The sequence below is a fragment of the Haliotis asinina genome, chromosome 13 (genome assembly GCF_037392515.1).
Source record: "Haliotis asinina isolate JCU_RB_2024 chromosome 13, JCU_Hal_asi_v2, whole genome shotgun sequence".
NCBI classification, from domain to species: domain Eukaryota; kingdom Metazoa; phylum Mollusca; class Gastropoda; order Lepetellida; family Haliotidae; genus Haliotis; species Haliotis asinina.
In genome coordinates, this window is record NC_090292.1 from 54,655,784 (window position 1) to 54,671,419 (window position 15,636).

Genomic DNA, 15,636 nt, shown 5'->3' on the forward strand with positions numbered 1-15,636 from the left:
CCCCATAAAAACAAGTATTTGAGACCATTCCATCTAAATTACATGCAATCAACCCAAACAACACTGGCCATCCATAAGCTGCTTAGGTCAAGACAGTCTTGTTAAGTTAACTATGTTCCAAGATTCTGTTCAGTCCATGCTATCAATAATATTTCAAGCTGTCATGTCCAGAAGAGTAGGTCTTCAAGATGTTGATTTGACAACAACAAACACAGATTTGCAAGCATTTACTTTCATCACAGCAGCTGTCCTTGTATTTGTACAACTGTCTCTATTTACAGTGTAGATCTACAGATAGATATATACAAACATACTTACACACAGCCATACAATACACACTTAGGCTGATACAGTCAAGATACTTCACTGACATTATTCTTCACAGTTTATCTTAGTCATAATCATTGTGCTTATCAATAAATTAAATTTGACATCAGTAATCATTTTTCAAAGACTTTGAATTTAAAAAAAACAAAAACAAATGACATCAGCTAAAATTGACGAACTATATGAAGGTTCTACATTAAAACACTAAGTACAAAATTGACTCGTAAGATTACTGAATGTGAAGTGTATGGACGGAGTTGTGGAAAAAGTTGGCGAGGCCACATCATGACAACGACTACGTTTATGTAATGACAAAACAATTGGGTCTGGTCCGCATCAGTTTCAACAGCAATAGTTCATAATGAATAATACTGGAAACTTGGAGCTTAAACCATCAGTCCAAGGTTAGGAAAATCTTCAAAACAAATAATAGCTTGGACAAACAGAAATCTGAAACGCCTGATAAATCAGCAGAAAAATAACTTCAGTTTAATTATGAAATTGTCTTCGAAATACTGTGTATTTCTGGGCCACGCACATGTTTACTGGGAAAATGAGACAAATAATTATTACCTTTATCTCGTGATTGAAAAAATACATGAACATTTGCAAAAGAGACGTGAAGAGTGCACACTAGATGACCTTGATGACACTCTGTCAGTTGTGTTCATATGGACAAATGGCATGTTTGGGTAACTATCGTGCACTCTGATCCCAGGCGGTCTCGTCGAAGGGGTCAATCTGCCTCTGTCTGTAAGCGTTGCGGAACTCAGGGCCAAGCATCTCTAGGTCCTGACTGTCACGAATTACACCCTGCAACACAAGCACCACTTGTACAGGGGCAAACTCAGCAGTAATATATACATTGGCATTTCTAGATCCCTTTAGCTGCTCTTTGCTACTGACCTTCGCTCCTTTAAGATCTGCTGATCTCTGGCAGGTTACCAAAATGCATGCTAGTGTGACCCCTTCTACTCCTGACCTTGAACTCTCGCTGACCTTTGTTATGTTGGGTAGATATCCCAGCTACCTTACTATGTTATCCTGTGATTTTGACCCTGACCCACAAGCTGCCCTTCTCTACCGACCTCAAACAAGTATCCCAGCAGCCTGCCTGTATGATCCCTTTGCTACTGACCTTGACCCCGGCTACTTAAGCAAACAGATATACCAGCAGCCTGCTTACGTGAACCTATGATTCTGACGTTGAACCAAAGCTGCCCTTTGCTACTGACCTCAGGCAGGTACAAATATAACTGCCTGTGTGACCTTTCCATTTTGACCTTGACATCCTTGCAGCCCTACTTCACCTTTATGGCTGCCTGTGTGACAACGACCTTGCTACTGACCTTAGGGAGGTATCCCAGCAGCCTGCCTGCATGCTCCTTCAGCAGCCTCTGCCTCTCCTCTTCGATGATCTGTCGCCGGAAGTTCTCCATCCTGACTTCCTCCTCCCGAGCCTCCACCTCCCGCTGTCTCTCCATGGCATACTGCGCCCGCCTTTCTTCCAGTAGTGTCTCCACCGCACGCTTGTGTTCCAACTGCTTCATACGCCGCCGCTGGGCGTTCATCTGCTCAATACGATCATCCTCCGCAAACTTCGCCAACATCTGCACACACAACAGTTGGGATTCAGATGTGAAGGAAGGACGTTGTATGATATCAATGAACATGGAGAACATTCTGGGTTACATCTCGATGTTCATCATAACACGTTCTAAAATGTCAATCAAGCATTTTGTTCATGTGAAATTGTTCACTCAAATCAGCAGCAATTTGACATATTTTATTTTTTTAACCTAAATGTGGATGTGTTATACCTGTTGTCTGAAGACCTCTTCCTCCTCCTTCTCAGCCTGGATTCGGAGAGCCTTGAAATGCATCTGCTTGGAGTGGGTTTCCTGCAGATCGATCCTCTGTCGCAACTTGCGCTCCATCTCAGCCTAAATACACAAGTTGGTACAGTTATGAATATACTACATATCCATTCTCAACTCCCTGAGGAGTGTATAATGACAGCAGCTTGCACTCCATCTCTGCCTAAATACACAAGTTGGTACAGTTATGAATATACTACATATCCATTCTCAACTCCCTGAGGAGTGTATAATGACAGCAGCTTGCACTCCATCTCTGCCTGAATATTCACATTGTTCTAGTTATTAATGTGCCACATATTCATTCTTAACTCCCTGAGGAGTAACCAATATCAGCAGCATGTTAATCCACAATCTCAGCCTAACAGGTACTTATCCATGGCTGGGTAAGAGAGGCATAATTCAAACAATCGTATGCCTAGGGTGGCACCACATTTGGCACGCACATTAACCAAATTCCTGAAACAAGGAGTTTGGCTGTAACGCATCAAACTTCTCCATATACAGGGCACGTGCCACCACGGTTCAAACCGTCAATACCTTCTCCAGCATATCAACTCTATATCTCAAATCCTCTCAGCTAAAACATCAGTCAACAAAAACAATTTACGAAAAAACTGACACGTTTCTGAGTTTGATCCCACAGATCCCTGCAGTGAAGATACTGACCCGCTCCTGCCTTCGAGCCTTCTCCTCTTGTTCCTCCAGATACAGCTCAGTCCGGACCCTTTCCATCTCCTCACGTTCTGCATCTTTCCTGGCTATCTGCTCCGACAACTACAACACCAAAAGACACCATCAGCCATCGTTTGCCTTTGTGGCAATAATTATAGCATCAGTTTCACATTGCATTCCCCTCATCATCAACCATGTTAATCTCACAATACATTTATACAGCCATGCTTATGACAAAGAAAACAGAATTGTTTACTACACATGCTCAGCGTGTGATTTAATTTCAAATTTGATTGCAAATTAAACTAATCAAATTTCATTATTCATAACAAATGGTGAGTGAGTTTAGTTTGACACTGCTATTAGCAGCAATATTGCATCTGCATATTAAACAGATAAACACAGAAAGACTTCAGTCAGTTAGTGGTACAGTTGTAGACAGATCTGTTTCCGTCTACAACTGTTTGTGATGTAAGCCTCACTTCTTTCTGCATTCGTTCCATAGCCTGTTCCTTCTCCATCTTCTGTTGGCGGAACTCATCCTCACGTTCTTTCTGGACGTTGGCGAACTGCATGATACGCATGTTCTCCTCCTCCATACGTCGTCGCTCCAACTCCTTCCACTCTTCCCGCGCCTTCTTGAACTCGGAGATGTATGCCTGTGTCGCCTTCCGCTTCTGGAGGTTTCTTTCTGCATCCCTGCAACACAATCACACACACATGTACACACACACATGTACACACACATGTGCAGACACATGTACACACATGTACAGACACATATGTACACACATATGCACACACATGTACACACACGTGCAGACACATGTACAGACACATATGTACACACATGTACACACATGTACACACACATGCAGACACATGTATACACACATGTACACACACATATGTACAGACACATATGTACACACATGTACACACACATGTACACACATGTACACACACATGTACAGACACATACGTACACACATGTACAGACACATATGTACACACACATGTACAGACACATATGTACACACACACATGTACAGACACATATGTACACACATGTACACACACACACATGTACAGACACATATGCACACTCATGTACACACACACACATGCACACACACACACATGTACACACACACAGATGGAACATTAAACAAATGACTCAGCTATCTTCTAGTGTTTCATCAGCAACATTACAGCTCTCCCAAGGCAGGGACACGAAACATGGGCTTCACACACTGTACCCATGTTGGGATTCTAACCTGGAATTGGTGTGAAGAGCAAATGCTTTCACCTTTCCGGGAACGTTAAGTATCCATTTCACTAACTTAAATATAATGGAAATGATTTCATAAAAATCACTCAACCTGTACTGACAGTACAACACTAGTCCTATACTATCAGTACAACTTACAGCAACCAATGTATTTTTCATCATGCAAGCGAATTTAATACATTTTTTCCATACGCATATGTTTCAAACCTTTTGCGTATCTAACATGCACAGTTGTTATGCAACAATTGCTTTACATTGTGTAATTGGATAAAATGCGTAATTGTGTATTTTAACGGGTACGCAGCTTATTTGGGCCTCTGCATCTGAAAATGAGGCTATGTAATAGTAACTGAAATGTTTTGTCACAGGCAGATAGTAGTCTGTACCTCTGGTCCTCCTCGTATATCTTGCGCACAATTTCATCTATCATGAGCTTCTCCTTCAGGAACTCCTCGTATGCCTGTTGGCGGCGGACTTCCTGTTCCTCCAGCTGTCTCTCCAGCTCCTGTTGGTACCGGACCTGCTCCTTGTAGCGCTCCATCTGACGCGCCTGTTCTGCCTCCGCAGCCCGGTCATGCTGTTCCTTCATCTCACGGGCAATCTGGCTGTCTCGCTTCTACAACACACATACCCAGTATGCCATGAATACATTGATATACGTGTGTCAGTTGTATGCCACTTTTAGCAATATCCCAGCAATATTCCAGCAATATCACAGTGGGGGACACCAAAAGTCGGCTTCACCCATTCAAACCATGTGGAGAATCAAATCTGGGTCTTTGGCGTGATGAGTCAATGCTTTAGTGAGTAAGCTTTAGTTTTATGCCACTATCAGCAATATTCCAGCTATATGGCACCGGCCTGTAAATAATTTAGTCTGGACCAGACAATCCAGTGACCCATAACATGTGCAATTGGGAACACATGACATGTGTCAACCACGTCAGCGAGCCTGACCACCTGATCCCGTTAGTCGCCTCTTACGACAAGCAGAGTCGCCTTTAATGGCAAGCATGGTTTTCTGAAGGCCTATTCTACCCGGACGTTCATAGATCAGTCAATGCTTTAACCACTAGGCTACAACACATGTGGAAAGAGGCAAATATGTGATTGTTGTTTGAATTTATAATCTTGATGGAAATGTGCCAGTTTCTTGGCAATATTCAATACTGTTTGAATGATATGTCTAAACAGTCAGTCCCTGTCAATCCCACCTGGCCATAAGGAGACACCACACATGTGACGTGTTAACTGTGGGCATCTTCACGTGTAAAATGATACATTAAATTTTTCAAATTTGTCAGCCACGCTCAATCCCCCTTCAACACAAAGTCTGTTTGGATATTTCTCATGTTTCTGTAGCAGCTATGTCATATACTTCATATTGGGAAAGTGAGTGAGCCAGTATGGTTTTTAATTACAACATTCAGGCAATATCACAGCAGGGGGCACCAGAAATGGGCTTCACACATTGTACCCATGTGGGGAATCGAACCCTGGTCTTTGGCATGACGAGCAAACACTTTAGCCACTATGCCCTGCACAGAGGGGAGTGCTACCCACCATCTGGTCAAACTTGAGAGCATCTTTCTCTGCAAGCTGTGCTGCTCTTTCCTTGTTCATGTAGGCGGCCTTCAACTTGGCCTCCAGTTCTCGGAGCTCCAGGCTGAGGAGGAACAAGACATACAGAGTAATGAACAAGCTGCCAAAGCTACAGACAATCTTATCAGAGGAACACATAATGTAAGAACTGTCCAACTGAAGGGTGCTCTCATTACATATTATTAGATATGGCTTAACTTTCCAGAATAACAAAATGTTAGGTTTTTGTTTGCTCTCAGGTCTTATTTTCTATGAGCAAGACTTCTTTCCAGGTTTTACTTTTTGAAAGCAGGACCTCTTCTCAGGTTTTGCTTCATCCTAACTCCACCGTAACGTCAACACTCAAATTCATAATATGTGTGTATTTTAAATCAATTGAAAAATATCATGAAAGATCAATTTCAATGTCCTAGTGTTTTCCCTAGAAGGACTGGAAATGCACATCAGGTTGTTAAGCCAATGCTCTACCTCTCGGGTAACAAAGATGCAGTTATCTATTAATAATTAATGTCATTAAAATTGATTTTACTAGCGTTTCAGCTATTGTTATGTAGCTTCATTACATGATCATCAAATTAGGAGATAAAGGCATTCTGTTTTCATTTTTGCGGTCCTTTATCTGTTGATTTAAGACCGGTAAATGTTTCATTTAAAGCCTCACGCGTTAAAGGGACCGCAAAAGTGAAAACAGAATCTCTTTATCTCCATTCTAGCACGACTGACACGCGTTTGAAATCCGGACACTTTTGCGCGCAATAGCACAGAGTTGTGATGGGGCGTTTTTCCAGGAATCGATATTCAATCGTCCAGCTCAAGAACAGGATGTGCAATGATTTAGACAAAACATTTGCAAAGTACAAGAACTTTATTTTGGATGCTCAAACAACTTGTTTGTGTCTCTTACATATGGATACAATGCTGTCAGTTACATAGTGTAGAACCCCTAAACAATTTTATATAATTATATGCAACCAAAAAATCACCTCACCCCTAGAGTACATTACTATAGACTCGCCCATGACCTACAAGTAGGACGTCTGTAAAGTGTTGACGCTTCAAACTTTCAAACTTACTCACGGAAGTAATTATTAATCACCACGCTGCTGTTGCCAATTTGGAATAGACCAGACATGCCAGTTTTAATACTGGACACGTTTATAGTAGATGTGGATGGTGCAACAACTGACGATGCAGCGGGGACCAAAGGCATCAGGTTAGGGATAGGCCGAGTGTTTTCATTGCAGCTGTGAAGGATTGCTGAGTAATGGCGTTTCTGTGCTGCCGATGAATCGGTGTTGTAGGATGATAAACTTTGATGTTTTTTGTGACCTGTTATTTTGACAATTTCTCTAGCCTCAACACCTGCATGTGATAAGAGTGTTACAGTGGTGGACCGAACACAATGGTTTGTGTACTGCTTACTAAGATCACATTTAACAGAGATTTGTTTATAATAATAAATTTCATTTTCATTTTAATTCATACTGTTTTGTGCTGTTTCCGTTTTGTGCAGTACAGTCTTGTACGACTGTTTTGTAGAGCGGTGTCGGGTATTACCGAACAAGCGGTCGTCACTGAACAAAATTCCATCCCCGCATATATATTGTGAGGTTCCTTTTGTGTATTTATTTGTGTTACAAGTGATGAAACACCGGGGGAATTACTAACTTAGGCGTGATGTGATGTTAGCAGTTATGTAATACCCAGCACCGCTCTGTGTGGAATCTAGCGTTAATTCAGTGACACTCAATGTGTGCCGAAATTCTGTTGTTGAAGAATTTCATTTGTACCGCTTGATTCCAGTAGGTCGTCATCGAACCATACCGGTTTTAGATGAAATTTCTCTTCTCCAAATATCTCGTAGAAGGTACAAAGGTGAAAATCACCTATGTCTAATTCAAACGACATGTTTGTTTACAAACAAAAAGGTCAGCGAGTGCTATGTATTCATACGCAGGTGAAGCGGTCGATGTGTAATTAGCGGTCCTTTGATTTAGGTTTAAGGAAGGTCACACGCAGCAGTCAACCAATCAGAATCGAGTATCTCAAAATGTCGTGCTAGAATTATTTATTATTGATGGTAATATGTATAATAAAGCACTCCCCGGTTTTGGTTGGCAAAGTCAGCCCTCAGCCACTGGGTGGAGAGAAGATAAACTGAGAAAGTGTAGCTCTGGTCTCAGGTCTTGCTTTCCAGACCAGAAACTAAGTCTTGCTTATACTACACATAATGTTTATCTGACATAGAATATGGACACAGAGAGTCTAGTATCTGAGTCTAAGTCATTAAAACTTGAAACATGAGAGCTGTTGGAGATTGAGGACACAGAGAGTCTTATATCTGAGTCTATCTGAGTCTAAGTCAAAGTCAAGTCAGTCGTGAAACATGAGAGGTGTTGGAGATTTGAGGACACAGAGAGTCTTGTATCTGAGTCTATCTGAGTCTAAGTCAAAGTCAAGTCAGTCGTGAAACATGAGAGGTGTTGGAGATTTGAGGACACAGAGAGTCTAGTATCTGAGTCTATCTGAGTCTAAGTCAAAGTCAAGTCAGTCGTGAAACATGAGAGGTGTTGGAGATTTGAGGACACAGAGAGTCTTGTATCTGAGTCTATCTGAGTCTAAGTCAAAGTCAAGTCGGTCGTGAAACATGAGACGTGTTGGAGATTTGAGGACACAGAGAGTCTAGTATCTGAGTCTATCTGAGTCTAAGTCAAAGTCAAGTCAGTCGTGAAACATGAGAGGTGTTGGAGATTTGAGGACACAGAGAGTCTTGTATCTGAGTCTATCTGAGTCTAAGTCAAAGTCAAGTCAGTCGTGAAACATGAGAGGTGTTGGAGATTTGAGGACACAGAGAGTCTTGTATCTGAGTCTATCTGAGTCTAAGTCAAAGTCAAGTCAGTCGTGAAACATGAGAGGTGTTGGAGATTTGACCCAGGAAACCTATAACAATAAAAATAATCAGAGTTTTACTGTAAAAACTAGAAGGGCTTGACATGCAAGAACCTGCCATCAAGGTATATATTGTCTCTAATGAGTCTGAACGGTATATGAAAGGAAAGGGGTAACAAAGTGAACGTACAAAGTTTGTTCCACGACAAATTCAGTTACCTTCTCTGTAAATAAACCTCATCCTCCATAATCCACAGGGAATATGTTCTGATAAATCTCCACTATACCCTGGATGCATCTATGACACAATAACTGTATTACCTCCCTTTGCTGGATTTTTATCCAATCCCGTGTCCACACGAGATTTCTATCATACTAAGATTTCTATCATGCCTTTCTTCCGGTTCTACAGGAGACAGTAATGGTGGCGGAAACAGTTAAACCAGGCATTCCAAGTTTTGTGTGCACTGAAAGATGTAGCATGGGTCCTTGCATTTATTTTTTAAGGTTTGAGAACTGAAATCTGCATCACACTGTGTACTAGTGTAGCAGCCATAAAATTACTGAGTCCTCTGCTGGGATTCGAAGCAGAGACCTTCTGAAGTGAAGTTGGATGCTTTATCCATGTGACAAAAGAGATTAACCCCGTTCACAAGCTGACAATGTAAGGATGTCATCTGTGAGCTGACTCCATGATACTGACAGTCTTGATACTGGCAAACTGGGTTGAAATGGCTATCTGCTTGGCTACCATGAGTAGTCAGAGCCAGCAAAGGGAGATAATACAATCATCATGCTGAGCAGTAGATGCACGTGGGGTATAGCGGAGATTTAGCAGAACCTGTATCCTGGGGATAATCAAAGATGAGGTTTATTTACAGAGGATAACTGAATTTGTCGCAGACCAAACTTTGTGTGTTCATTTTGTTACACCCCCTTTCCTTTCATAGAGTGTTAAGACCCATAAATAAAATTAAACACCTCAAGCAAACAGATATAGACATAAAATGAAACACAGATTACAAAAATCAAAGCCATTCTTTTGGAGCTAGAGCCCTTGAAAGCTTGTGAGGCCAAATCCCAGCTCAGACGCTATACCGCCAATGTGTCATACTTCTTTCTTACTGCATCTTGTACACAAATTAGCGGTCCTTTGATTTAGGTTTAAGGACGGTCACATGCAGCAGTCAACCAATCAGAATCGAGTATCTCAAAATGTCGTGCTAGAATTATTTATTATTGATGGTAATATGTATAATAAAGCACTCCCCGGTTTTGGTTGGCAAAGTCAGCCCTCAGCCATTGGGTGGAGAGAAGATAAACTGAGAAAGTGTAGCTCTGGTCTCAGGTCTTGCTTTCCAGACCAGAAACTAAGTCTTGCTTATACTACACATAATGTTTATCTGACATAGAATATGGACACAGAGAGTCTAGTATCTGAGTCTAAGTCATTAAAACTTGAAACATGAGAGCTGTTGGAGATTGAGGACACAGAGAGTCTTATATCTGAGTCTATCTGAGTCTAAGTCAAAGTCAAGTCAGTCGTGAAACATGAGAGGTGTTGGAGATTTGAGGACACAGAGAGTCTTGTATCTGAGTCTATCTGAGTCTAAGTCAAAGTCAAGTCAGTCGTGAAACATGAGAGGTGTTGGAGATTTGAGGACACAGAGAGTCTAGTATCTGAGTCTATCTGAGTCTAAGTCAAAGTCAAGTCAGTCGTGAAACATGAGAGGTGTTGGAGATTTGAGGACACAGAGAGTCTTGTATCTGAGTCTATCTGAGTCTAAGTCAAAGTCAAGTCGGTCGTGAAACATGAGACGTGTTGGAGATTTGAGGACACAGAGAGTCTAGTATCTGAGTCTATCTGAGTCTAAGTCAAAGTCAAGTCAGTCGTGAAACATGAGAGGTGTTGGAGATTTGAGGACACAGAGAGTCTTGTATCTGAGTCTATCTGAGTCTAAGTCAAAGTCAAGTCAGTCGTGAAACATGAGAGGTGTTGGAGATTTGACCCAGGAAACCTATAACAATAAAAATAATCAGAGTTTTACTGTAAAAACTAGAAGGGCTTGACATGCAAGAACCTGCCATCAAGGTATATATTGTCTCTAATGAGTCTGAACGGTATATGAAAGGAAAGGGGTAACAAAGTGAACGTACAAAGTTTGTTCCACGACAAATTCAGTTACCTTCTCTGTAAATAAACCTCATCCTCCATAATCCACAGGGAATATGTTCTGATAAATCTCCACTATACCCTGGATGCATCTATGACACAATAACTGTATTACCTCCCTTTGCTGGATTTTTATCCAATCCCATGTCCACACGAGATTTCTATCATACTAAGATTTCTATCATGCCTTTCTTCCGGTTCTACAGGAGACAGTAATGGTGGCGGAAACAGTTAAACCAGGCATTCCAAGTTTTGTGTGCACTGAAAGATGTAGCATGGGTCCTTGCATTTATTTTTTAAGGTTTGAGAACTGAAATCTGCATCACACTGTGTACTAGTGTAGCAGCCATAAAATTACTGAGTCCTCTGCTGGGATTCGAAGCAGAGACCTTCTGAAGTGAAGTTGGATGCTTTATCCATGTGACAAAAGAGATTAACCCCGTTCACAAGCTGACAATGTAAGGATGTCATCTGTGAGCTGACTCCATGATACTGACAGTCTTGATACTGGCAAACTGGGTTGAAATGGCTATCTGCTTGGCTACCATGAGTAGTCAGAGCCAGCAAAGGGAGATAATACAATCATCATGCTGAGCAGTAGATGCACGTGGGGTATAGCGGAGATTTAGCAGAACCTGTATCCTGGGGATAATCAAAGATGAGGTTTATTTACAGAGGATAACTGAATTTGTCGCAGACCAAACTTTGTGTGTTCATTTTGTTACACCCCCTTTCCTTTCATAGAGTGTTAAGACCCATAAATAAAATTAAACACCTCAAGCAAACAGATATAGACATAAAATGAAACACAGATTACAAAAATCAAAGCCATTCTTTTGGAGCTAGAGCCCTTGAAAGCTTGTAAGGCCAAATCCCAGCTCAGACGCTATACCGCCAATGTGTCATACTTCTTTCTTACTGCATCTTGTACACAAATATGCACCAAAACATGCTAAATCAATGCCACCTAACTTTCATTGTTTCCAAGACTCATGACTGTGGAAATGAGTTAAGGTACATTTATTCATTGCAAACGAACCTGTGTCATGCAAGTTTGCCATTAACAACCTTGGCCTCAGTCTACCCATCTGAAAAGAGCCTCAGATCTGAAAGGACATACTTTATTTTTAGCCAATCAGATCCAGAAACCTCTGGATAACTGCCATAATCTGATTCAACTCGATAACAACATACTTTGTCTGCAAGAAACAGGCCAGGAGTGTTTATCTTCCACCTTGATCTATGTGCGGTTATAACAAAAGTGTGTAAGAGTTACCTAGTTTCTCGGATCTGTTGCCTCATCTTCTCATCTTTTATCTTCTCCTTGCTCATCTTCTCCAGCTGTTGAGCAAGCTGTTCCTCCTGCTCACGCTGTTGCTCCTTCAACAGCCTGTCCCGCTCTGACTACAACAGCAACATCGTACATCAACCGCCTGTTCCGCTCTGACTACAACAGCAACATCGTACATCAACAGCCTGTCCCGCTCTGACTACAACAGCAACATCGTACATCAACAGCCTCTCCCGCTCTGACTACAACAGCAACATCGTACATCAACAGCCTGTCCCGCTCTGACTACAACAGCAACATCGTACATCAACAGCCTGTCCCGCTCTGACTACAACAGCAACATCTGACATCAACAGCCTGTCCCGCTCTGACTATGACAGCAACATCGTACATCAACAGCCTGTCCCGATCTGACTACAACAGCAACATCGTACATCAACAGCCTGTCCCGATCTGACTACAACAGCAACATCGTACATCAACAGCATGTTAAAACAACATATCTCCACTGTACTGACAAACTGTATGACATCTCATCTTACTGACAAATTGTATGACATCTCACCCAACTGACAGTGTGTGACATTTCACCCCATTGATATTGGATGACACCTCATATAACTGACAGGGTATAACATCTCACCCAACTGACAGTATATTGTAAACCAAAAGTTACTGTGTTATGTAATCTGATTGGTTGAAAAACATGATCAAATGGTATTAGATTCCTGGAAAGTGCAAGACTATTCACTGCATATTGACACATAAACAATTGTTTTGTTGTGTCATCAACAGTGGTGACGTCATTCAGATCATATTGTGACGTAAAATTAGAATGACGTCACAAATGAGCAACTGCAGATGCTACCATGGGAACCAGCTGAAACGGTCTGCTGATGACAATTCACTGCTGTACCCATACTCGATGTAAACGAGTGCAGACAGTAAAACCCCCTTGGCTTACTTTTTTGTTTACAATGTCGATAAACATGTGTTGGCCAATTTCCGGGTGTTAATGAGTATTTGAAGCGCAGGAATACATTTGGAACCGCCAGCATCAGCCGGAGGTACACTGTGTGTCATCTCGCCCTACTGGCACACTGAATGACATCTCACCCTAATAACACTATGTATGACATCTCACCCTATTGACAATATGTGACATGTCACCCTTCCAACATACTGTATGATATCTCACCTAAGTGACACTGACATCTCACTCTACTGACAGTGTGTGACATCTTACCATGCTGACATTGTATGGCATCTCACCCTACTAACAGTGCATGACATTTCACCCTCCTGAGACAGTGTAGATATCTCTCCCTACCAACAATGTATGACATCTCACCCAACTGACTCACCCTTAGTATTGACTCTTCCATTTCCCGCTCCTTATTCTCTAACTGTTGACGACGCAAGAAGCGTCTGTCCTCGATCCTCTCCCCGCTGCGCATGTTGGCGTCCAGCATCCTCTCTGTCGCGAGTCGTTTCAGTGTATCTTCCCTCATCTCCTCCTGTCTGCGAGTCTGCTCCAGCATGTGGCCGCGCATGTTGCTGCGGATATTTGTCTGCAGTACAAACATCATCACTTGCAGTTTACACCAAAAGAGTACTTCAAAGATTGTTCTTTTGTCATGTTTCACTTGTCTGTTTCTCGGGGATGTGGTTATCCAGGCTTAAAACATACTTAAACAAGGGAACAACTTGCTTGATAACATTAGTGGTGTGACAGTTCATTGCTGCATCAATCCAGTGAGTCGATACAATGAATCAGTACAAAGTTTTACATTGTCGTGAATGCTGATGATACTTCTAATGTTTATTTTTGAATATTGTCGAATAGCAAAGAAAAAAGACAAACTTTCGTTTGAGGATTAAAACATATGTTCCCTTCATAAATAAATGTTTTCTAGGAAATTATGCGTCAAGAAAGGTTTAAAATATAGTGCTTGTATACTGTTAATGTCTGTGTATAAACTTAATTATCTCCTTTCCGAATGAACATTGGAAACACAAACAGAATTTGATATAATACTTTAAAATTTGTTTTGTTTAGATCTTCACATCTTTAATACTTGGCGTTAGAATTAAAGATTTTAGTATCATGATATGCATCATATCGCCATCCTTATATCAGGATTCATACCACATCACAGCTCCAGTGCACAATACTTTGTCAACATATATATTTGTGGCTAAAAGTTTAGTATCATGATGTATCATATCACAGGTTATATGGCTATAACAGCAGTAATAACATTAACAGAACAGTATTAGAAGATACACGTTAGTTCATTAATATATCAGGGTTTTATTTCAGCTGACAACATATGGTCCTAGGGATCCCTAATTATTAATTTTAACACATCTGGTAGGCATTACGAGGGTGCTGAAAAGTAACAGTGTAGAGAACACTATGTCTGGTCATTTTTTCAGAGCCTGGAATGAATCATTGATCGAGTGGACTGATGGGTGAAATGATTCACTGTTCTCCAAGAAACAACCAAACATGTAGCAAAGTCACAGATGTGTTGTAGGTTCAATGAATAATATCGTAAGACCCTATGGATGCAGTGATATTTTTTCTGCATTTTTAGTGTACATTTGTGTGTACTGGACACACTTATGCACACCACATAAAATTCTGACATGCTATTATCCTTCCAGAAGTATTACCTGAAATTAAAATTTGTATAACCTGGGCACAACATGACAATACTACCAGGAATTAGGTCTCTGTTGAAAAAATGAAGCATCAAAGACTGAGTGAGTTTAGTTTTACGCCCCACTCAGCAATATTCCACCTATATGGCTCCAGTCATATTATACACTCATCAGTCATATTGTTTAGTGTCACTGCAGCCTAATGTAACAATAGTCTTTTTGTGACTTTACATCTCAAAAACCCAAGACTCCTCAAACCAGGTTCACATCTGGGATTGGTAATAGGGATCGGATACAGGGAAAGTATAAACATGTCAAAGTAAACTACAACATAACATTTCCATTATATTTTCACGTTCAGCTATACTGAATCATAAACAGACCAGAGGGGTGACTTTCCTGACTCTTTTGAGCCTCGTTCCTTGCCGATTAAGACAAGCAATCCGAATTGAAACGATCACTAAACAATGTCAATATAAAATGTTTGGTGCTGTCCCGAAATTAGGGGACACAGTGTCTTCAGCGATATATCAACGTCGATAACACATTCATCATGCTATACTATGCCATTTAATTGTGGTGTGTACTATAAACAGGCTACACAATGATATAGAACACTGAATGCTTACCATCATCTTGCTATTTTTGCAAGTTCCAATCGATTAGTAACAGATTTATCTTCCCTCCTTTTTTCAGTGTTACTCTGATTATGGCTGTTTCGGTGTTATTGTATCGGGGAGAGTCCACGAGCGTTGCTAGGGGAAACAGGAAACAAGTTGCATCCTGGAAGGAGCTGTGCTCGGGTATTTTTCCAATATTGTTAACCAAATTTTGTACAAACATA

General features: G+C 41.1%; 1 protein-coding gene across 1 annotated transcript; it reads right to left on the reverse strand.

Annotated features, from left to right (window-relative positions):
• Positions 1–212: 212 nt before the first annotated feature.
• Positions 213–15,536, reverse strand: LOC137260056 (meiosis-specific nuclear structural protein 1-like). The gene is made up of 10 exons (XM_067797747.1): positions 15,422–15,536; positions 13,490–13,696; positions 12,111–12,238; positions 5,734–5,836; positions 4,557–4,786; positions 3,362–3,578; positions 2,874–2,981; positions 2,148–2,270; positions 1,677–1,937; positions 213–1,140 (listed from the first exon to the last, which is right to left on the reverse strand). The coding sequence occupies exons 1-10, from the start codon at positions 15,425–15,427 to the stop codon at positions 1,024–1,026; spliced, it is 1,500 nt and encodes a 499-aa protein (XP_067653848.1). The 5' UTR covers positions 15,428–15,536; the 3' UTR covers positions 213–1,023.
• Positions 15,537–15,636: the final 100 nt, after the last annotated feature.

Bases quoted from the DNA above. Each gene is read 5' to 3' on its own strand.
- LOC137260056 (XM_067797747.1), bottom strand. The intron at 12,239-13,489 runs GTGAGTCAGTTG...TTGCTGTTGTAG, and splicing joins TGGAAGAGTCAATACTAAGG to TCAGAGCGGGACAGGCTGTT. The intron at 1,141-1,676 runs GTCAGTAGCAAG...CTTGTGTTGCAG, and splicing joins TGCTGGGATACCTCCCTAAG to GGTGTAATTCGTGACAGTCA.